Genomic DNA, 24,115 nt, shown 5'->3' on the forward strand with positions numbered 1-24,115 from the left:
AACGTATGAAAAAGATGAATTCTTGCTTACATTAGTTAGATCAAAGATGATAATGAAACATTCAGTATGGAATTGAGTTGTCAGAGGGCCTCATTTGGCTCTTAGCATTTGTGGAAGCTTTCTGGACTTGACCTGGAGTCTCAGGGTGAAGCACAGCTTCCCGGGTCTCAGGGTCACTCTCCTCTTTCCCGGGGGGGGGTTGGGGCGCTAGCACTTCCCCTCACAGCCAAACACCTTGTTTGCACCAACCCCTTGCAAATCCACTACCCCAGAAAAGGCAGAGCTTCTGGTAGCCTGTCCCGGGAAGTTCCCGGGTATGGTTTTAAGCAACACATACTCTTTGATTTGTTCAGTAAGCACTTGCACAAACACCTTTATTATTGCATACATGGTGCAATACTATTGTATTTGTCAAACAATAAACCACCATGGAAACATCTTTCAAAATAATAGGTTCTCCCCTCTAAAATCACTGTATCATTTGTGGCCTCTGGATATATTGTGGTTAAAATGTTGGCCATGTCATTAAAAATGGGCTTACATGGCATGTTTTCTACTACCCTTAACAAAAAGAAAACCTTCCTGCCAAAAATAATAAAAAATGCACTGTTTTCAAAAGACTTTTCTCTTTTACTGGTGAAGAAAGTTGCAGAGCAAGGCAAAAACTATGCATTCCAGGGCCCTGGACAGTGACAGAGAAGTAGGAGGATTTGTGGAATGTTGGCTGTACAAGGAGAGCGTTACCGGCGGTAAAGAAATGGCGGTGTATACACCAGCGAAATAACTCTTGTGGGTTATTTTACTTAATGCTGGAGAAATAAGCAACACCTACAGTGAGTCAGAAAAATTGACATGCAGTCAAACATTTTCCTCCTGTAGAGACCTCGCTTGTGAGTATAGGGTAGCAGAATGTTTCTGTTTGTTATCATACTAACATAATATTTTTTTAAATCACAATTTAGTTGTAGGCCTTTGTAGTAGATTTGGTTGGTTATACCAATAATGAATTGCTAAAAAAGGAATGATTGTAACACAAGACTGACTCTAGGTAATTTTGTTGTATGAAATGTTTCATTAAAAACACTACGCAAGCTATTCAACATAAAAAGAGACAGCATATACTGATTTGAGACTTTTGTACATACCCACACGCATTAATCTTTTAGAAGGTATTCAGCGTTAACAGGTCCACGTGTCTTACCTGTCCATGGTACTGACGTAGATAATTTGATATGCATTTTCAATTACAGCCTGGCTTGGTATAGAATCAGAGAAAGAGTCATTGCTAGCCCCCTTACAGATGCCATCTCCCATATCACTGCACAGTGTACTTGGTTCAACGGTCACAACTCCTGAATCCTTGTAATACTGAGATCTGTCAAAACAATCATAAAAGAAAACTGTTACATACCATAGGAACATTACTTTTTCATAGCCCCCCCTGAGTCTAACATAATAATAATAATAAACTAGAATTATGATACAATAGAGTTTAAATACATGTCTAAACAGTATTACAGGGCTAGCACAATTAATGTATGGGAAACTTCTGTACCTTTTATGTATCTTTTCATCTGGGTCTTGATATCTATGGCCCTGTGTAGAAATTCAAAGATGATTTTACAGATAAATAGTGCCAAGAATTCTGCATTCTGGAGGGAGTCAGTTGTGGGAAAAATCACCCTTTGCGTTTCCCATAATGAGGATTAGGTAAAACCTAAAATATTACAACTAATCAATGTAACACTGGCATTTTCTGTCTTAGAATTTCCCATGTGCAGAGCTAAGTAGCAGAGAACTAATTTAGTGGGAAATTATATTAATACCAAGACAGGGATAATGTGTATGCACAGATAATTAAAGCTAATAGAGACTAAGTGAGAAACTTGAACAAAAAAAGCAAGCATGGCAGAGACGTCAAGGACAACTACTGTATTTATTTAAATGCAGTCAGTTTCACTCATTACAAGACTAATATGACATCGGAGGAGAGATGAAGGAGGTCAAATAAGTCTACTTATGTGTAGCCTCCTAGCTTATTCAGTGCTGTAGGATGTTTTCTTTCTTTGCTTCTAGGATATACCACACAATATAATGTGAGGCCCCAGACAACAGGGGAGGCCGGGCAGCTTCTGGCCCGGGGGCAGGTAAAATCAAGTGGCCCCATCGGCCTCTTGTGCCCACCACCCTCCGGTAACTCACATACAGAAATATTTACACATACACTCTGTTACATACGCACTAACATACATCTACTTACACATACTCACTAACACACACTCCCTCTCATACACACTAACACATACACATCCTTTCTAGCACACACTTACACACATATCTATTGGCCCCTTGTGCCTGCCCTACCCATTACTCATATACGTACTGGCTCACATATTTACACACACTCTCAAACATAAACACTTACACTAACACACATACACACTTTTACACATACTTACACTGGCACACACACACTCACTAACAAACACTCTGACACACACACACTCATGCTAACACATACACTCCTTCTTGCACACACTTACATATACACATCCATGCTCACACCTGCACATTCATGCTCACGCACAAACACACATGCACATTCATGCTCACACACACAATTATACATACACTCACTCTAACATACATACTCACTCAGCATGGGTGTCCTGCAGGGAGATATTTTCAAACTGTATTCCAAACTCACACTGATAATGGCCACGCTCCAGCCGTCCCAAATGTCTATATAATGTTCCTCCAGGTGCCACAACACTTCAGGACTCACTTTAAGTCCGAAATCAGAGTTCCACCATTTAAACGAGCAGGTGCACATCGAGGAGGAGTGGAAATGGGTATAGCAATCAGCAAAGTAAAAACAAAATAGAATAATTATATTTGCGTCCTTGGACAGCAACAATAACAAAAAAGTTTCTGTAGGGACAGGCTTGACCTTTTTTCGCAACTAACATGCTTACTCCAAAGCAGTCTGACTTATGGGTAAGATGGGTTAGAACACCCTTTAAATGCTAAAGCTTAATCAATCCATGTGATTTAAAACAATAAAAACATGTTTCTAATCAATACAAAACGATATAAGCGTGTTTCTTTTAACCCTTTTCTTTTAATTAGTGTGTAAGAGTTTTAAAAATATACCAATAAGTAATAGACAATTTGTCCTGTATACATCACTTAGTACATATGTGCAATAAATAAATATAAAACAATAATACATTAATTCATACTTTAGTACATTTGAATAAATCAATTCATTCATAAATAAATATTACTAAACATATATGAATACATAATTACAAATAATTACATAAATATATAACATATATATATGACTGAATAAAAAAAATTGTCATGAAACGCCCAAAGGGACAGCTTGATTAGTGGCTTCATAAGTTTGGAATCAATTTTTTACTGGGTAACTGAAATAATAGGCCAAAGAGGAGCAGTAGATAATGCCTTCAATCTGAATTTTGGTAAAACCGTTGGCACTGGCTCTCATAGAAGGCTCAATTAATTGTTGTCCTTTGGTTAAAAGAGTTCATAGGATTGTTGTGCAATGGATGGTTGGGTAAGTAGCTCCCTCTGCAGCCACCATGGACTAAGGAAATTGTTATGTATTATATATACGGTACTTATGTTCTGTTTGCCTATTGTACAGCAACTGGCTGGCTTACTGTAACTGTTTTTACAATGTTAAAGTAACATGCTGATATAAAACAATACAAGTTTAATTCCAAGAGTGTACATAGCATGCAAGAAACCCTACAGAAATATCTGAAATGTAGTTTCAAATCCCCGGCTTATGCTAATATCATTCATAAGGTAGCGGGGGTAAAACTGTATTTCAGGAATTCTCACTACAGATACACAGCTCCTGTTTTAGTTTTTACATGTTATATTTGTCTCCAGGGCTCCAACTAATTTGGATTGAAAAACAATATTAATTTCACTGCCAAAAAGTGGATGAAATGCATCTGTGTGCAGAGAATTGGGAAAGTATACTCTGTAAGAGGAGATATCAGCTATTCCACACTTAATGGTTTAACAAACCGTATTTAATACATATATCATAATCAGGGAAACGATTACCCAACAATGTTGTTGGTGGTCTGTGGGGTCTATAACCGATGAGAATACACTTTTTTTGCAGAGTTTTTTTTTCTGCTGTAAAGACTCAAACCTTAATCAGTCGTCGGTCTCCTCTTACATACATAATAACCATATGCCTATCCCTTGCATGCTTAAGCTTTCCTCCTTGTATTAACCTGTATAACTTTTGCTGAAATGCTGTTCCACTCATCTGTTGACCTCTCAAATCTCAGATTTCCATCTGCACCCAAAAAAAGCAACGTCAAGTTACACTTGATGTTACTTTTATACTTTGTTGCCCCCGAATATGTTATTTTCCGATTATTACCATGCATTGAGATTAGCAAGATGTAACATTGCATAGTAGAATTAAACAAGGAAATAGTGCTTAATGGCCAGGCCTAGGGTGGCAGGTTTGATGGGCCAAAAATCCCCCTTCTACAAAGACTGGGGCAGATCCCCCACTCAGAGCGATAAAGCCTCCCAATGTCCTGCTGCACAATGGGCCAGGTATAGGATGAGCTCCCCAACTGGCCTACTTACACTATGGACACTGTGCCATCTCAGCACATCCTCCATAGACGTGCGCCATGTCTTAAAGGCATGCAGTTATTTTTTTCTCATAAAGGTGGAGGCCATATACAGATTCTTGGTATATTATTGCATTACTTAATGCTGCTCAAGTTCCATTTCATAATATAGTTTACTTGTTTTATATTAATGATTCCAGAGGATGGTGTGTTTAATTAGCGTCGTCTACTTTTACATTATGGAATAAAAAACTTTTTCAGTACGTCTTGGTGGGAAAGAGAAACTTGTCTATCACAATTGTTCTTATAAAGTAGTCTGATACAGCTTTAGCTTTAATGTCTTTATCAATGTTGCTCAGACCTGGAGCACGCTGGATTGTGAAGCTTATTAAATAATAAATGCGTACAATATAACTCGCAAGATTCCAGGTAGAATAAGGGACAGGCGATAACCCTTTGCTGGCTAAATGTTATCTCCGGCTGGGAAATATTGTCTTTTTCTAAATATGTTGCATTATCTCTTCCATTTTGTGTTGAATTTTTAAATTACAAAAAAACCAAACACGTCTTTTTTTTTTTTGTAGTTGAATACGACAAAGAGTTATCACCCCGACTACGACATCATAAAGAATTCAAGTTTAACTTGTCCCAGATCCCAGAGGGTGAAGCAGTGACTGCTGCAGAGTTCCGCATTTACAAGGACTGCATTCTGGGCAGCTTTGAGAACCAAACTTTCTTAATCAGTATTTATCAAGTATTAACAGAGCACCGAAACAGGTATTTGCAAACGTAACAGTAATGATAGCAATTTTCAAGAATTTATTTAGCAACGGTTATGATTTGAAGAATTAAATGAGTTTTCATTAAATCATCATAGACATCAAAAAAAAAAACATAAAAAAGATTCAGTGGGCTTGGTGTACTATTGCGTCCTAAGTAACAATTTGAATGTTTTTTGTGATTGAATAGTATATCCACAGGGTCCATAAGGTATTACGTTGGGTCAAAGTATTCCCATACTTTCTGAGGTATTGTAGTTATATATGATTTTAAACCAATTAGAGTATTTTATAAAATGCTGATCATTAGCTGACCAATAACCTTGAATAATGTATACATCGTAAATTAACCAATTATATTATTCATATTCAGCGGACTATAATTGATAAGACTTCCCATTAAGCTACCACATTTTCTGTCAGGCATGCAAAACATAGGGCAACTTGATCGGCTACTTGGTATTGATATGTACTGGCACGTTTTGGTATTGCTATGTATCAGTTTAATTAAGAAATACATTTATTTTCTAAATGTATACAATTCTATAGTAGAAGCACTTGCAGTATTAATATATATATAAAAAATTTCACATATATATTTTAAATATATTTTAAAAATATCACAACATATGTAGAGAAATGCATGTAGAAAGCCAATGTTTAATTAAAATAAGATTATAAAGACTCTGTGTTACTTGCTTTGAAGTAAGGGACATAAAGGGGTTTAGCAGATTACATTTTTATTTTTTTTTAAAACTGGTTTAATCAGCGTCCCATTGAATTGCTGGCAACGCATGACAGTTGTTTTAACACCTGGGTAATTGAAGACTTTAAATTTCAGCCAGAATACTTCAAGATGTAATTAAAATCTGAGTGGAATAGTTTTGCTATGTCATGTGTTAAGATTTTTGTATGCTAGGGAAATCAAGGAAATTGAGACTATTATATATGTGACTCAGGAAATCAGGCCCAGTTAATGTTCAGTTCGCACACATGTAGGGAAGGGTGATTTATAGTGTCATGAATGAGAAACCTGGATATAAAGCGCCTTTTAAAATGATTATTATATTATTTATTAACAGTACTTATTCACATTGTGAGCACATATAGTTTTGAGGTATTTTTGAGGTCTTGTAGATGATATTTAAATATGGTGTGATAATATTCACCCCTGTATTATATTCCATATACTGAATATATTTTAACGTATCCAAAGCCTCGCTTATTGAGTGGGGGGGATCAGTATCTTTCCATACCCTAGCAATAGCCAACATAGACGACCCGGCTTTCACACCCTCTCCGGAGGCACTATTGCTTCATCCCTCCCATTTTTCGTTTGCCAGATATAAAAGAACATTGTCAATCCATTTAATTAATGCTGCTAAGGCTATAATTCCTAGATTTTGGAAATTGCCTTATCCTCCACCAGTCGGACAGCACCTTGGAGCATGTCGGTTTTAGTTTTGTTCTTTGTTGCTTTCTTACCTATGTAACGTCTCATTTGAGAGGTTATCTTAAACCTTTCATTCTCTGTAATAAGGTTGATAATTTGCAGGGTTTTTTCTGTTGACTGTGTTATTTTATCTCTGACACATTTAGTTTACACCTGCATAAGTGTTCTATGTAAACTAGATGGAGATTTCGCTATTGTGTCAATCTTGCATACATTGTACTTTGTACATATGATGTCTTCTTTCTGTAATCTGTACCATATTGTTTAAACATTGTGCTGTACTGTATGCAACTGCTAAATAAACAGAGAATTGATCCAGTAAGAAAGAACCATGTCTGGGGGAATCCCCAAAATGGACACCTTGAAATGAAGAAGCAAGGAAATATTCAGGGTACTAGAAAAAAAGGTGGAAGACTTCTGACCACAAATCTCTTAAATGAACCCTCCCTAACAGTAAGACTGGAACATAATGGGGACTCCCCCGGTGTAGCTACTCTCTTGGGAACCAACCATATACTGTATCTGTAATACTTTACTGTATGCTGGTTCTGGAGGCACTAGTAATAATAATTGGATGATGATATAAAGCACTGTGCTATATATATATATGCCTCCTAGTAGAATATGTGGCCTGTGTTTATAGAATGAAGTGCATATCAGTAAAACATTCTATGGTTTTCTCTCTCTTGTTCATACAGTAGGGAATCTGATTTATTTTTGTTGGACACCCAGACAGTATGGGCTTCAGAAGAAGGTTGGCTGGAATTTGACATCACTGCAACGAGCAATTTGTGGATTATGAACCCTCGGCACAATCTTGGACTTCAACTTAGCGTGGAAACCACAGATGGTGAGCTGTGGTTAAAATTCTAAATGTCATGTTCTAGCTGAGACTAATCAGGGTGAATGGCATACTAAAAACTCAATATTTTTGCTAAGATCAAAGCACAATATTATATTATAGGCTTGTGTTAGGATAGTTAACATGCCCATAGGGTTAACAATTCATGAGAAGGCATGAATGAGAAAACATATGCTTCCCACCACAACTTCACTGTTATATTTAGGGGCTTTTTATCTCCCGATAGCCCAGCATGTCCCTACCTGCAGGTTTATAGTTCCCTTCCTTGTATAATGCTGCAGACAGACATGTTAAAATCTAAAGTAACGGAATTTAACAAATTAGTTAAAATATATTAGGGTAGGTTCTCCAACATGTAGCTCACAAGCAACTGAATGTTTCCCTCTTGCCAGAGAGTTTATCACATGCCACACCTGAAGGAGGCAAGGTTTGTACATATTTATCCTGATGCAACCAACCAACTTGCAGTGCAAGGGAGTCACCAGGTCTTAAGGTACCCACTAAGGTGGTGCAGAAGTGGTGCCCTTTTAAACTGACCATAATATGCAAACAACATCTGTAGTATGTTACTAATGAGACTAAGCAAGTTGCTTAATATACACTAGCTCATCTTTCAAGTAAAGTTATGTTTTTAAACGAGCACATAAGTGAGTATTAATTTCACACAATAATAACTTGTTCCAAGGCACAGTCATTTAGATCCAAAGCTTGCAGGTGGGGGTCCTAGCACTTTGTGTTACACAACTGTGTGAGGAATTGAATTATACACTTTTTTAAGTCTGAAAGCACATGAAGTGAGGTCATACAGTTTCTCAGCCCGATGCAAATCAATCCTCTCCCACATTGATATGTAACAAGTAACTTTATTATAACTTTCAAGTCTACCGTAAACCCATTACTGACATTGACTGGTGTCAAGGTGCTAGACTGAAAAATGTCAACCATGGCATTACCAGCTTTTGTAAGTGATGAGTTGTGTGATCTGAGAAAGCATTATGTATCATTTGAGTTGGTCCTTCAAAGTCTCAGAAAATGGTGCTTTGGTAGACTGAGCTCTTTTTATATTATCTCTTCTGGGCAACTGATAAAGCTGTCGGGGTTGTATTGGATGTCTATGGTTATTACATGACCAGTCATGTGATATTTATTTTTGTGCTCTGACTCATCAATTACAATGGCTTTTACAGTGCATTGATAACTCATTACTAGTGCTACTTTTTGGGTTATCACAACCTGGCATATATATTTTTAAACTTTTATAACAACCCGTTAATCAAATTCTTCTGCAGTAAAGCAGAGAAAGGAAATTCATTTAATACAATTGTGTGATAAGTTTCAGATAAAGTGTGTATCCAACATTGAAGTGGTAGAAACAAAGAAGCTAATTCCTCAATTTTCCAATTCACCTTCTAAAATCTGAAGAACAAATATGTGGCTTGTATGACAAATCTGTTATAGCAGTCAGAGTCTAAAAGTCCAGTAAAGAATTACATTTCACTAACCTTTGGCTTCCTGAAAACAAACAGTTCAACTAGTTATCTAAAATCATGTCCTAGCAGGGACAGGTCTATGTAGCCAGAGAACAGCTGCATATTCCAATACTCCACTTTGTTGTGTGTGTTTGTTATACATGGGGTCTGTATGGTGTTTAAAGGTTGAGAACTTAGTATGAGGCAGGATAAAGCATCCCAAAGACAGGCCAATATATTTGCCAATTAAAAGAGGCATCTTGCACTACTACATCATATGTATTTCCAGCATTTGATGGTGTGCCTTCCTCTGGCAGGTAGTATCTACTAAACATGGGCAGCATTCCCCTCACCTTACAGCACCTCGGACAGCTGCCCTCTTGCTCCAAAGAGGTTACATCCCTGCAACACGTCATGTCATATGCCCCTCACTCAGACTCACTTGTGACATACGTCTTATTTTAATTTCTGTGCGTTAAATACATTCTCAGTAACTCTGGCTTTGCTACTTGTATTTGTCATGAGGCTTTACTGTCACTTCACATACATCATTTTTTATCATTTTATTTCTAGGTCAGAATGTTAACACCAGAACTGCGGGGTTGGTTGGCAGAGATGGCCCTTATGACAAGCAGCCGTTTATGGTGGCCTTTTTTAAAGCAAGTGAAGTTCACCTAAGGACAACAAGATCGACCGCAAGCAAACGCAAAAATCAAAATCGAAACCGCTATACTCAATCACAAGATGTGTCCAGAGTATCCAGTGTAACAGGTAATAAACCTTCATACTTTGGATGAATTATTATTCATTTAGATTTGGAGATTAAAATCAGTCTTTGAGTTAATTAAAATAGATGGTTATATAATGATAATATAATGTATAATGCACAATTCCACAAATATGAAGCACATTGAACAATGTCATCCAGAAATATAACATTTATGAGATGCCATTACAACATTTTTAAGAAAATTAAAATATAGAGAAATAGACGTCTTCTAGTGAAAAAAAAAGGAAATCACTGTGAGTACTAAGCAACCTTGATTCTGAACTATGGTACACTGAAATTATAAAATATTTAGAAGACGATCATGCCTAGAATAAACATGAGACAAGTGGAGTTTGAATGATACCTTTATTGGTTAACTGAGTAGATATAGATTGCAAACTTTCAAGACCTCTCAGGTCCCTTCATCAGGCATGTTATACAATAATGTGAAAAACCTCTCTTTAAGTATCAGTCAAACAGTATGGTTACAATTGGGAAGCAGATAACATCAAAATGTCCAGGACAAGGTTCTTTGATCAGTCAATAGTGTTAAAATCAGAGGTGGATTGGAGTCATAAAAGGAGGTGTCAGGGGGTATTCACAACTCTAATGGGGTCAGGTTGTGTGCATGTCTGGTTTGTTATCTACAAAGTGATAATGGGATACAAATTCCCTATCCCGGTTGAGGCCAGTGTTTAAAGAGTTAAATTTAAGTATTAATTTAACCTCCCATATTTTTCTCTCCCTCTGAGTTTTGAACAGTCCCATTAATACAGCCAGTCTGATGTCACTGATGCTATGTCCATTTTGGCAAAAATGTTCTCCCACTGGTGTCTCTGCTCTCTTGTTGTTGATGTTAAATCTGTGTGAATTAAACCTTTTATGCAATGGCTGGCCTGTTTCACCCACGTAGAGGGCTGTTGGACACTTTGCACACATAATAAGGTAAACCACATTAGAAGATTTGCAGGAGAAGGCACCATTGATCTTATGGAGTGTATTAGAATTTGGTATAGGCACCATGTCCACAGTGTGGATGTGTGCGCATGTTTTACACCTTCCTTGTAGGCAGGGGAAAGTGCCATTTTTTGTGGACTTGTTCAGGGCACTCCTGGTTAATAGTTGTTTAAGATTGGGGGGCTGTCTGAAGGAGAGTAGGGGAGGCTGTGGAAAAATTTCCCTGAGTCTGTCATCGGTGTGTAGTGTTGCTTGAAGTTCTTTAGATATGTTGCGTAGAGCTTCTACCTGGGGGTGGTAAGTGACAACCAGGGGCACACGGGTTCCAGTATGATGTTCTTTGTACTTTAGTAATTTTTTTCTGGGAATGTTGGTGGCCTTCTGTATCTGGTTGTCAATTATCCTGGCATTGTAGCCCTGGTTCATGAAGTCTCCCCTTAGTTTCTGGAGCTGTTTGTCGCGATCTGCTGTATCAGAACAGATGCGGTTGTATCTTATGGCCTGGCTGTATATGATAGAGTTTTTTGTATGTTTAGGGTGGAAGCTGTTGTTTTTAAGGTAAGTCGGTCTGTCTGTTGGTTTGCGATACAGGGATGTGTGGATGGTATTGTTCTTAATGCTGATGGTGGTGTCCAGGAAGTTTTTTTCTGTGGGTGAGTGGCTGATTGTGAGGTTGATGGTGGGGTGAAATGCATTGTAGTTCTCATGGAAGGTGAGAAGTTCCTCTTTGCTGGCGGTCCAGATGATTAGAATATCATCTATATAGCGAAGGTACACCAGGGGTTTTGTTTGGCAGGTGGATATGAAATCCTCTTCTAATTTTGCCATAAAGAGGTTGGCGTATTGTGGCGCCATTCGAGTACCCATCGCAGTCTCAGTTTTCTGGATGTAGAGGTCCTGTCCAAACCTGAAATAGTTGTGGTTAAGTATAAATTCAATGAGCTGCGTAACTGATTCGGTGTCCATGTTGTGTCGGTTCAGGTATTCCTGGCATGCTGCTATGCCATCTCTGTGTGGGATGTTGGTATATAGGGATTCAACATCCATGGTGGCCAGGAGAGTGTTCTGTGGGAGTGGGCCCAGGTCAGCCAGTTTGTTTAAGAGGTCTGTGGTGTCCTGAAGGAAGCTGGGTGTTCGTTGTACCAGGGGTTGCAGGGTGTTTTCTATCCAGCCAGATATATTCTCTGTCAGTGTACCAATTCCTGAGATGATGGGTCTCCCTGGGTTGCCTTCTTTGTGTATTTTCGGTAGCATGTAGAAGGAGCCCAATTTTGGATCTTCAGGTATTAGTGGTTTTAGCTGGTCTCGGCGCCCCTCGTTCTCCCCCGCATCAAAAAAAGAAGACAGCGTTTAAAAGCCACTCGCTGGTGCCCGCTGCTTCACTGCAGGGTGCCGAAATATGACGTCATATTACGCGCTCAGCAGTGAAGCAGCGGGCACCAGCGAGCGGTGCAGGATGACAGCAGCATCGTGCTCCCGTCGTTGGACTTCAAGGTGAGAGAACTACGGGGGGGGATGGGGTATATAGTGGGGAGGGTATATAGTGGGTAGGGGGAGAGGATATATAGTGGGTAGGGGGGAGAGGATATATAGTGGGTAGGGGGGGAGAGGATATATAAGGGTTTATAGTGGGTAGGGGGGAGAGGGTATATAGTGGGTAGGGGGGAGGATATATAGTGGGTAGGGGGGGAGGGTATATAGTGGGTAGGGGGGAGGGTATATATTCCTTCAGTGCTGAGATCACAAGTGAATTTCAATTGATCTGGGTTTGTGTGTTGATCTATACCTGCTATCGGCAGCAGGGACTAATATTTATATATATATATATGGGCAGCAGGGGCTAGTAAATGGGTTTTAGATATTTGGACAGGGGCGCAATTTCAGTGCTTGCCATAGGCGCTATTTTCAGTAGATACGCCTCTGAATATATCCCATGACACATATGAGCTCTGCTGCTTGTAATTTATTGCATCGCTGATGCGACGTCCATCATGTAAGAAAAATTGTTCTGTCGCTTAAATATTTTTATGGAGTACGACGATTGCTTTGCGGGCATAAGAATGAAAAGTATTTGGATCTGTGTGTTCACAGCTGAAGAGAGTAGTCTTTTGAGATTACTACTCTTTAAAAAGCAATAACAAACAATTGACATAGGTGATGTGTAATTCTCTAGGGTAAAAGTGCTCCAGCTGTGAATTTAACTATCCAGAAAAGTTTTCTGCATCACAAGTTGCTGGAAAGCCCTGACAGTTCAGTCGTGACTACATATTAGCATGAATCACCTACTGTTGCTAATACTAATTGAAAATGTAGCTTAACTACATAAAAACATTTTTAACCTCATATAATGGTGCATGTGCTACAGTCTGTATTTTCAATAAAAGGTACTTCTTTTGTATGCACACTGCATGTGAATTCAATTTATCCTAAGCGTGTAATCTCCTAATTATGGGGAATTTAGTATGGAAAATGTAGCTAGCACGTTTCTACTATATACATAGTAATTGCAGTAATTCCTGTACATATCGTCCTCAAACTTGATGTGTTAGAAGCAGGACTGGGTCAGAGAATCTCCAAAACTGCAGATCTTGTGGTCTGCAATGGTTAGTACATATCAAAAGTGGGCGAAGGAAGGAAAAAGGGTGAACCGGGGACAGGGTAATGGGCGTCCAAGGCTCATTGATGCATGTGGGGGGCAAAGGCTGGCCCGTGTGGTCAAATCCAACAGACGAGCTACTGTAGCTCAGATTGTTGAAAAATCTAATGTTGGTTCTAATAGAAAGGTGTCAGAACATACAGGGCTGCATAGCCGCAGACCAGTCAGGGTGCCCATGCTGACCCCTGTCCACTGCCAAGAGCACCTACAATGGGCAAAGGAACTGGACCACAGACATAAGCATTGTTGCAGACCATGTACTGTACATACTTTCAGGGACAAGATATTCCCTAATGGCACCGATTAGCCATAACATTATGACCACCTTTCAGCAGGATAATGCACTAAGCAAACATTGTTCAGGAATAATTTGAGGAACACAACTATGAGTTCAAGGTGTTGACTTGTCCTCCAAATTCCCCAGATCTCAATCCAATTGAGCATCGGTGGGATGTGCTGGACAAACAAGACCGATCCATGTAGGCCTCACCTCACAGCTTACAGGACTTAAAGGATCTGCTGCTAATGTCTTAGTGCCAGATACCACAGCGCACCTTCAGAGGTCCGGTGGAATCCATGCCACCCGAGTCAGGGCTGTTTTGGCAGCCAATGGGGGACCTACACAATATTAGGTAGGTGGTCATAATATTATAGATGATCGGTGTATATAGGCCAGTCCCACAGTTGTATTAATGCTTGCTGGTAAGACTGTGGCGCATTCTGGATAATAAGTACTCTTTGCTGTTTGTTCTAGACATTTTTTTGCATGGATATTGAATTAATTGTAAATTACATAGTGATTGTGATCACAGCAGCATAGTTCAGCTGTCCGTAAGATCCAGTCGGGAAAGAGCTAAGAGTGGCACTTCTGCTGCCTTATAAACCCTTTGCCCTCAACATTATTGCACCCAGCTGTCCGGTGAATGAACATGGCCACACTATGCCCACAGCAGTCATATTTCCCCTTCCCTAATGGCCCAGGGAGGCTATGACATGCATAACGCACCATGTGAGATTATGGATGCTTTTTTTAAGGTCCCTGTAGTCTATCCTGTAATGGATTTACTTAATCCTCAAGACCAGACTTGTCTTAAAATCACTGATACACCTGCTCATTAGTAACTGCTAAAAACACAACCAGGCAGATTATATCAAACAAGACCACCATATTCTGCATCGAATCAGTAAGTAGCTGAAAAATGTACATTACGACTGCATGTTGCGCTGGATTCAATTCCCACAGATGAACTTAAACTGGCCTGAGCTTTATAATTAATCGCCACATATTTATCATGGGTTAAAAAGTAAGCTATGTTGCCTAGGGCATAAAAGCACATCTGGTGATGATTGCCTAAAACGAAAGGCCTTCTCTGACTTTTCTCTCCCATCTGTAAGCAGCCATAACTATTTAGATGCCAGAAGACAGATCCCTGTATTACAGTGCAATAGTTTCTACTTTGTGTTGGCTCCTCTGGGGTTAAACTATTGTTGCAATCGCATGCTGCCTTCATTTTTGAAAGATTATATTTAATAATAGAGAATTAGAATGATAATGACTTGAAAGTACAATAGAATGCTTTGTCAATATTTTACAGATGTGTGACCATGGCAATTCATTGTTTCCATTAGTCAGCAACCACAAACAAGAGAACATGGAGATTTTGCTTTTAAATGTTAATTAAATATAGTAATTTTTCATTTATTAAAGTACATAGTATCATATTGGCAAACACTGAGGCCATGGTATTAAAGGGGTCTACTACTGTCAAACCTGTACATGATGCTACTGCAAGGTCTGCCAGCCATCCAAGGTGGCAGCGTACAATTTAATTTAAATTCACCAGCTCACTACCAGTCCAAAGACTCTTTTTTAAACCGCTTAATTTGGAAGACTTGCTTTTCAGGACATATATACTTTTAACATTGCAGAACTCCAAATTAGAAACATGCGTTTTGCCATCATCTGTGGACAGTTTATGTATGAAGAAATTTAACAATAGTATCTTCCAAGTTTTAGATGTTTGACTGTTAGGATAAAATTCTTCAAGGTGTCTTCATTCCATAATCAGATTGTAATCAATGAGGTGTGTTCACTAAAAAGTCGAGTACTCAGCCAAGCTGAGGGTTAACTCAACTGACCAAAATAAACTGAGGTTGCATGCTGTTGCATGATAACACTTCACTGATACGGGAGTTGTTTACTAGAGTATGCAACTTTAGATTTTGTGAGTTTCCAGCAAGTTCAACTCGATCTTCCATAACCTCTCTTGAAACATACAAAATTATGATAACATAACCTGGCACATATCTTCAGTATGTGAAAAGATGGTCATGTGGGAGATATAATTGAGGACTGTGCTGTGATAGCTCAGTGTGCCAGTGCATACACAACAAAATAACCAATATGTTATATTTGAAAAAACATCTATGTACGATGGGACCAGAATTTTTAGCATTCTTTTCCTGCGTGATGAATCCACTTCGTCATCTTATGCCTCCATTTTATTTTTTACATTACTGTCCCCCTTCTTGGAAGCTGGTTACATCAGGCAGCATTTGTAAGGATGGCCTGAGATCAAGTGAGGAGGGTCCAGAACAGGATACTTAATAGACTTGTGCGTTCAGATTGGTACAAATTGCAAATTTACAGAATTTTGGCAAATTCAGCGATTCATACAAAGGCACGAAAATGAGGCCAGACGTTCAACGAAGCAGATGAAAACAAAGCAAAAAGCTCAGAATTTTCATACGAAATTGCAGGCCCTTTTACTCACACTCTCATTCACTCACTCTCTCACGCCTTCTAAATATTTCCCTACCTTCTCTGCCGACCACTTACACTTCTTCCATATCTGTGTCTGCACCTTCTTGTGTTTCATCCTCTCTCATCTATCTTCTCTCTTTCATTTTTTCTCTTTTATCTTCTACCTACTATCTTTGTCTGCATCTCCACAGACAAAACCTTGTGCAAACTTCTGCCCAAATGGTGGCGCTTCCGGTGAAGTCCTTTTGCCCGATCCTACAATGGGGGGGTCACAGAAATTGCGGTGATTTTGCTGGAAATTTACCTTAGGTCAAAATGGCCACTTTCGGTGTCGTCCTCTCACCCGATTGGATGATCAGACATAACTTGGAGCGACCTTCCACCAAAATATTGTCGCTTCTGGTGTCTCTCCCCTGATCTTCCAATCTAGGCAGAGGAAGTTAACGAAAGCAAGATTTTGGCGTAAGTTCACATTAGTACTCCACCATTTTGACCAAAGTTTGTCTGATCATCCAATTGGGTAAGAGGACGTAAGCCCCACCATTTTGGTGGAATTTTATGCCAGGTGATGTCTGCAGAGATGCGGACGAAGATAGAAGATAAAAGAGATAAGATAGAAGATGCAGAAGTGTTTTAGAGAGAGTGTGAACGAGAATCAGAGTGTGAATAAAAGCCCATGGGGGCACCGGGCAACATTCCCAAATTAAAAATGCCAGAACCGAATGGGCAGGGAATGTAATTCATTGCTTGAAAACAGGCCAAAAGCAAACAAAAAAATTAGTCTGAATCATTTTGGCAATTTGCACATGTCTAATACTGATTGATAGCTTACAATAGTCTCTTTTAAAACAATCCTGAAAAAAAATTTACATTAATTAACAAACAAAAGTATAAGCTACTTTGGAGTCCTACCTTTTAGTATTTTTTAAAATTGAGGTTTAGCTTGTGCCGGGTTCTACAAGCTAAGCTGACCATAGATGAATCCTGACACTCCGTACAGTCAATTGTCAATTTCATTTTACTCAAATGAACTACTGTAAATAAACATTAATATTACCTGTCCATTTAATCACCTAATTAAATTATGTTACCCTTTGCTCTTGAAAATGATACTTCCAAATCCTCCCACGTAGTAGATTGTAATTTATAAACTTATTCATGAAGTTGCTTGCACCATTCTTCATTATTGCATGATGTGGGAGTTAAATGGTTAATAAAAAATGTAATTTTTTTAAAAAAGCAGAAAACTGGTAAATGTGGGCCAGTTATAGTTTTCCATGGAAAATCACACTTTGTAAATATTTATATGTTCTTTGCCAGCACTAAACTTAAGAAAAGCTGTAGGAAATCTTAAATTGCTTCAGATGTATATGTGGGAGGGAAAACTAAAGACTCATGGGGTCGGAATTTGCTTTCTTTAAAATAAAACACCAGTGACACTGTTAAAAGAAACAGCTGTAGTCTGTCACCAAGATCGTTTCCTAATTAAAACCTTCATATTGATAGACTTCCAAATATCAGGCCCTGATAGAGCTACAATGAAATGGAAACATATGAATGACTTTCTAATTCTAAAACATCACTGGTTGTGAATGGAATAGTAAAACCTCATGATGATCAAGGCAACCATTTTGAAATAGGCAGAATTCCTTCATGAGGGTATAATAGTTTAGTAACAGATTTTCAGGATACTTGCGAGGTCCAATTTTTTTTCATTTAATCTATAATTGTGTAAAAACTGAAACCCTTAGATGCCATCATTAAAAAAAAAGTTAGAAAGAAGTACACTCTCACTCACACTTACACCTCACATTCATAGTACCTGTGTTTGACTCCTTTCTTCTTCACACTACTGTGTGGCTCCTCTTGCTGCAGTGTTACAGTACCACCAGTAGGTGGCTTTGGACTGTTACCAAGCAGTGTTATACAAGGTGTGTGTGTGTGTGTTTGCAGTGACAGATTATCCAGTAAAGTACTAAAAATTGAAGCACTTTAGGCCCTTGCCTGATGTACCTAATGGCAAAATAATGCATATTAATGTACTAAAATATGCATTGTTCATTGGTGGGGCACTAAACTGTACTGTTAACCAGCATTGTTCTTCCTGTTATGTGTAATTATATCATTTATGTAGACAGAATGTTACCACCTTTACTAGTGCTTGGGGAATGCTTATAAAATGGTTTGGCCTCAGAGACAATGTTCCTCTTTTTCTCTTCCCATTTTTGTTCTAAAGTAAATTTTCCTTTTACCCACTGAGGTCTAAGTTTGGTTTAACATAGAAAGAGAAATGTATTGAAATCTAATACTAGTTTTGATTCCTCAGATTTACTTTAACTCTGCAGCTCCAAAGTTCAGAACAAATAAAACACTATGTAATTTACATGTGAAATCCTTACCAGTGTCCTTACATGCACTTCAAGCTCTGTGGCCTCCAAAGTGTTTCTGTTTAGAAAGGAGTAGCTCAGGAACCCACAGCCCTCTGCAACTTTCTTTATGTGTTTTTGAACCAAAAACTCTTCTATCTGTGTCGCGTGTGTTGGGAGCAGCCCCACTACTGTTGTGAGGTAATGTGATGTCACCTTATGTGACCTTGTTGAGCACCTGTCTCATGGCCCAACAGTGTTAAAAGACATGGTTCTAGTACTGCTTAAAGAATTCTAATCTTTCCCTGCTTCCCATTATATGTTTTTTTTTTTTCTGTTTTGATGTGTCAAGAGCTCTGCATGTTTATTCAATGGAAATGCACATAATTCTGGTATTCAGTGTAAGCCACGATGCCCAAATGCTATTTACAAAGTATGCACTGGAATGGGATACATTTCTCAATTTCAACCAATAGACATATAGTAGGTCAATTATAATGGGTGAATCGTAACTGTTACACATAACTGTTCATCTCCAACCCTAACTCTACACACCTGGTATAAATCTAGACAGAAATGAATTGTGTCACTTTAATAAACTACTTCATTCTCTTAACTAATCTGGAATTTCAGTCATTTAAAGTCAGTCATCAAATTATTTTATTAATATTTTGTAGGTGATCCTAAAACAACATTTTTTACCTATTCTATGTGTCTATAATGATATGTTTACACCCTCAAACATCTCCATACATGAATGAGGACCAAGCTATAGTAACTCAGGTGCATTGAAGTACAACAGTGTGTTGATTAACAAATACAATCCAATATATACTGGCTCAGGTGCACACAAAGCAGCAGAGCAGTGCAGGTGTTGCCTTTGAATAGCCATAAAAGGAAATGTTTCTGATGGAACATTGTTTAATGACATCAGATGTTCTAAAAATATGATCATTTACAAAGTGCTGTATTTCTCAATCAGTTTCCATGAAACATAAGATATCCCTCAGGTGCATACCTTAAACTGAAAAGCAGAGCTTCTGTTTTAAAATTACTCTCCTGATGAGAAGACTGTGTCTTTTGGTTTCTGCTACGAAGCCAAAGCACAGAAACGTGATCTAAGTTTTGTTAAAGCAGATGTTTTTACACTCAGATGTGGCTTTAGCCTAAGATTTTATGAATTGCTGTGTATTATATTGGGGACTTGAGTGAGTCTCTGGTAAAAGTCTGAACTGTAGTGTCTTGATTTCCTAAGTTCTACATGTGTTAATAGTATAGTCCAGGGATGTGGAACTCCAGGCCCTGAGGTCCAGGAACAGATCAGGATTTACGTAATTCCTTGCTTAGAACACTTAATAATTAATCAGTTCAAACCACTTTGATTGAGGTGCAAGTGCCAATTCTGGGGTATCTAGAATGCCTGGCCTTCTTCTGGCCCTCAAAGCCTGGACTTCCAATACTCCAGATAAAGTTAGATTCAAGTATGTAGCACAGGCATATAACAAAGTAAGTACTAGTCCTCTGCAGACTTTCCTGAGGAAGTCCCTTTACTGTGTTCATACTAAAACAGGCTGTTTAGTATGAACTGTGAATCCGGCTAACTCATGCTGACTCTCAATTTAAGTCCTAATTTATATATTCATGATATATGGTAGAAGAAGTCCTACTATACCATTAAACCTGTCCAAAATAAACAATCAGTTCTTTTTCTTGGCTTCTGTTGTTTAACTGATTACCAGTAAAAATAAAATCTACGCTATTGTCATATTTGGTAACATGCATCCATATGTCGGGTTTTGACCACAATACTCTTGATCCTAAAAAGTGTACAGTTTTGTAGCAAGTAGGCATATTTTAAAAAAAAATCAGTGCAAAGTGTTGTTTTTTTTGTTTTCTCTTTATTATTAAATGGAGCCTTGCAAAAGGAGAAACCCCCAAATGATTTTCAAAGGATGCCAACCTCAACGGTCTGCGTTCTGCCATCTAACATGTCTTCGTCTACATTAATCCATCTCTACCCCCTGTATCTTCCTCTCCACCTTACTTTACCACAAGGGCCCATTTGTAATTGTGGGGCCCAAACAGCTGCCACATTTGTACACAGTTAAAGATAATTCTAATGATATGATATATAGGGACAACTTATAGCCATACATTGCTGTTTACTCTTCAGTGTCGATGTTCAACACAGGAGATGCCAAGGTAGTATCATTAAGAAAATGGAATGCTTCTTTATATGTCTATTTGCTGTTAAAGGTAACTTAAAAAGTGCCAATGTCTTTATTTTTTAAAATGGTATTATTGATATCTATGTACTTTTTTCTCCACTAGATTACAACAGCAGTGATCTCAAAACAGCATGTCGGAAGCATGAACTGTACGTAAGTTTTCAAGATCTTGGATGGCAGGTGAGAGGCGTTTACTATAGCAATACTAAAGCCCTGTGATTTTATTTTCCTTAACGCAAGGATGCAGAAAATTTTTACCTGATTATTCATCAGAAAACTAAATAAGTAGATCTGATATATATATATATATATAATATTAAATTATATAATGAAATTGAACATAAATCTAAAACAATGTCAGGAAGCCATAAAGCAGCCACCACACTGGAGGCTGGACCTTCCGTGGAACTATGTCTCCTTTGATTTCCACGTAGCTGTTGGACAGCCAAAAGTGCAACTGAGCATCTTGGTAGTTGAAATTGATGAATAGAAGACCTGCTTTGATATCTACCTCTTCAAAAGGACATGTGCCAAAGTAGCAAATTGAATGCACTCCTTCTGTAATTGAAGAGACAGATTTCATGGAGAATACAAGAAATAAGAAAGCAGAAGCACATTAATATTACTATATGACCTTAAAGTAATTTAATGAAGAAAATTAAAGCTAGATGGAAAAATTTTAATCTTAGAAGGATATACTTATTTTAGGGAAATTATAGACAGGAAGATATACCCCTTTGTTTGAACTTGGTTTCATGTGTATGAAGGGTTATTGGTCTTGAGAATCCATTTCAGTTTAAAAAAAAGGTAAATTAGACATTTTGTTTTAAATTCGTTGATAGTCATATGTTAGGGAGTTAAAGGGGAGTTATGAATCCCATAGACAAATTCTAAAATTTTAAGCTAATCAGCTTTTTCTGCTCCGACATGCACAAAATATTTAGTATAGTATATATGTTTACAGGGCATTCTATGGACATTTTCCCTCATTTTCCCTGGACCAGTAAAGGGTACATTGTGATATCTTTCAGAAATACAACCGTTTAAACAATAGATAATTGTCCTTTTGGATTCTTTCATCAGAGAGTTAGTAGAACATAGAAGTAACAATTTCTTAGCTGCTTCAGAACATAGCTTTTTATATAGGTGCCCGTCCTTTAAATCTTTTGCATAAAAAAGATTAGTACAGATCAATAAAAAAATCTTACATGCCAAGGAATTTTGCGACTCAATAAATAAGAAAGAAGCATTTCCATATGTCATTAAAACATATTTGGAAGACCTTAAAGATCACAGGGGCCAAATGATATACAAATCTATCCTATTGGACCTGACTATTAATGTAGGCATCGAATTTCAGTTACACTATGCATTAGGAAGAGTCAGCCCCATTGAGCCCCACCGAGGTTCTCCAGCAAGCTTCACATACTACTTGGTCAATATGTGGAGGCTTCTTAAAGCTTACTATCGTTTACATGCAGGACACCTATATTTATATACATAGAAATTACAGGTTATATAAACTTCTCATTCAGACCTTGGCACTGGATCTCTGTCTTGCAAAATAAGCTCACTACGGTGATTCAACTCACCTTCAATTGCCTGGTATATAATCATATATTACCTAGGATTTTATGTTTTCTTTACGTAAACATACCCCAAAATACCTCTGCAATTATTTTCAGGCATATACAAATTGAGAAGTCTACCATGGGTTACTTCTAAATATATATAGTTATTTATATGGAAAATTAGGGCTGGTCTGTTTAAAACAACATACATTTTGTTTCTGCCCAGCAGGAAATGGCCATTAAATATAGACCATTTCATAACCTACATTTTAGGTAGGATAAACTGCAAGTGACCCCGACGTGATACATTTTAGGTACAAGAGTTAAATACATAAAACCATTTTAGATATAATGTGTACAGCAGCAGTAATAAACAAAGTGTTTACTACTATCCTGTGTTAACACAAGATTTTGCTTAAAAATTCTACTTCGTTCTCAGTTCTGCATCAAACCGATGTCTGCAACCTGCCTATATATATATTTTTTCTCTTGGGGTCTCTTATTTCAATTAGCGAATTCTGAACAGGGGTTTTAAACCTTTCTCTTTTTTTATGAAAGCTAGTAATAGTTAACAAAAACATTTGAGATGATATAATCATGTATTGAAAAGTAAAATGACATTTTACACAATAAGATAGATTAATAGAAATCTTAAACTATATGATTTTATGGTTTTCATTTATTTTAAGGCTGTTTTCTTTGGAAGGGGTAAGGCAGAAGGCCGAAATGCTTGAAACCGATTCCATGACCTAAGATATGGTTTGCGCAGTTTTGTAGAGCAGTGGTCTCGAATAATGTATTTAAAAAAAAAAAGGAGATTAACGATGATACTGACAGCATCCCTTTAACAGCCAATTACTTACAGCTGTTAGCCTGTTAATAATTATAACAATTATAATGCCTATAATTGCTGCGTTGTAAATTTTTCTGACCTCAAAAATACTTAATGCTGTCAGTGACTCAAGTGTCTCTGTATGTTTTAAGGACTGGATAATTGCTCCAAAAGGCTACGCAGCAAATTACTGTGGTGGAGAATGCTCTTTCCCTCTGAACGCCCATATGAATGCCACAAACCATGCTATTGTACAGACTCTGGTAAGTATCAAAGTTGTAGTAACAAAACTGATAAAATATATATATATATATTTTATGTATGTATTCGGCACACTGTTTGATGTAACCGTCTTATAAGTTTAACTGCCTGGTGATGTAAATGATCAGGGTAGAGTGTCTGATTGCTCTCCTTTGGTTCCCACCGTTATGATGATCCACTTTGTCTTTGTTTTTGTGATACAGGTTCATCTAATGAATCCAGAGTACGTTCCAAAGCCATGCTGTGCTCCAACTAAGCTCAATGCCATCTCTGTGCTCTATTTTGATGACAACTCCAATGTCATCCTGAAGAAGTACAGAAATATGGTGGTAAGAGCATGTGGATGTCATTAAAGGTCAAGGAACAAGCCCGCCAATCATTTACTCCAGATGGATTAAAGCCCAAACGAGAGGGAGTAGAAAATTCAGTCAACCCTGGCATTCCAAACAGGCACAGGCAATCTTTATACGGCACTTGCTTATTTACAAGAACGTCAGTTGTGGTTTGCAAACCT

The 24,115-nt window shown here is 37.9% G+C and overlaps 1 protein-coding gene across 1 annotated transcript in view; it reads left to right on the plus strand.

Moving 5' to 3' along the window:
* Nucleotides 1-23,954, plus strand: part of LOC149302678 (bone morphogenetic protein 6-like) — an 81,931-nt gene extending 57,977 nt beyond the window's left edge. Inside the window, exons 2-7 of the mRNA XM_089482245.1 lie at nucleotides 5,219-5,411; nucleotides 7,568-7,716; nucleotides 9,771-9,968; nucleotides 21,041-21,117; nucleotides 23,493-23,603; nucleotides 23,805-23,954. Of these exons, the coding sequence (XP_089338371.1) occupies nucleotides 5,219-5,411; nucleotides 7,568-7,716; nucleotides 9,771-9,968; nucleotides 21,041-21,117; nucleotides 23,493-23,603; nucleotides 23,805-23,954 (878 nt within the window). The remainder of the gene's footprint in view (nucleotides 1-5,218; nucleotides 5,412-7,567; nucleotides 7,717-9,770; nucleotides 9,969-21,040; nucleotides 21,118-23,492; nucleotides 23,604-23,804) is intronic.
* The last annotated feature ends 161 nt before the right edge of the window (nucleotides 23,955-24,115 follow it).

The sequence above is a fragment of the Sceloporus occidentalis genome, unplaced genomic scaffold (assembly GCF_023333645.1).
Source record: "Sceloporus occidentalis isolate IW3139 unplaced genomic scaffold, rSceOcc1.0.p SCAF_18, whole genome shotgun sequence".
In the NCBI taxonomy this organism is placed as follows: domain Eukaryota; kingdom Metazoa; phylum Chordata; class Lepidosauria; order Squamata; family Phrynosomatidae; genus Sceloporus; species Sceloporus occidentalis.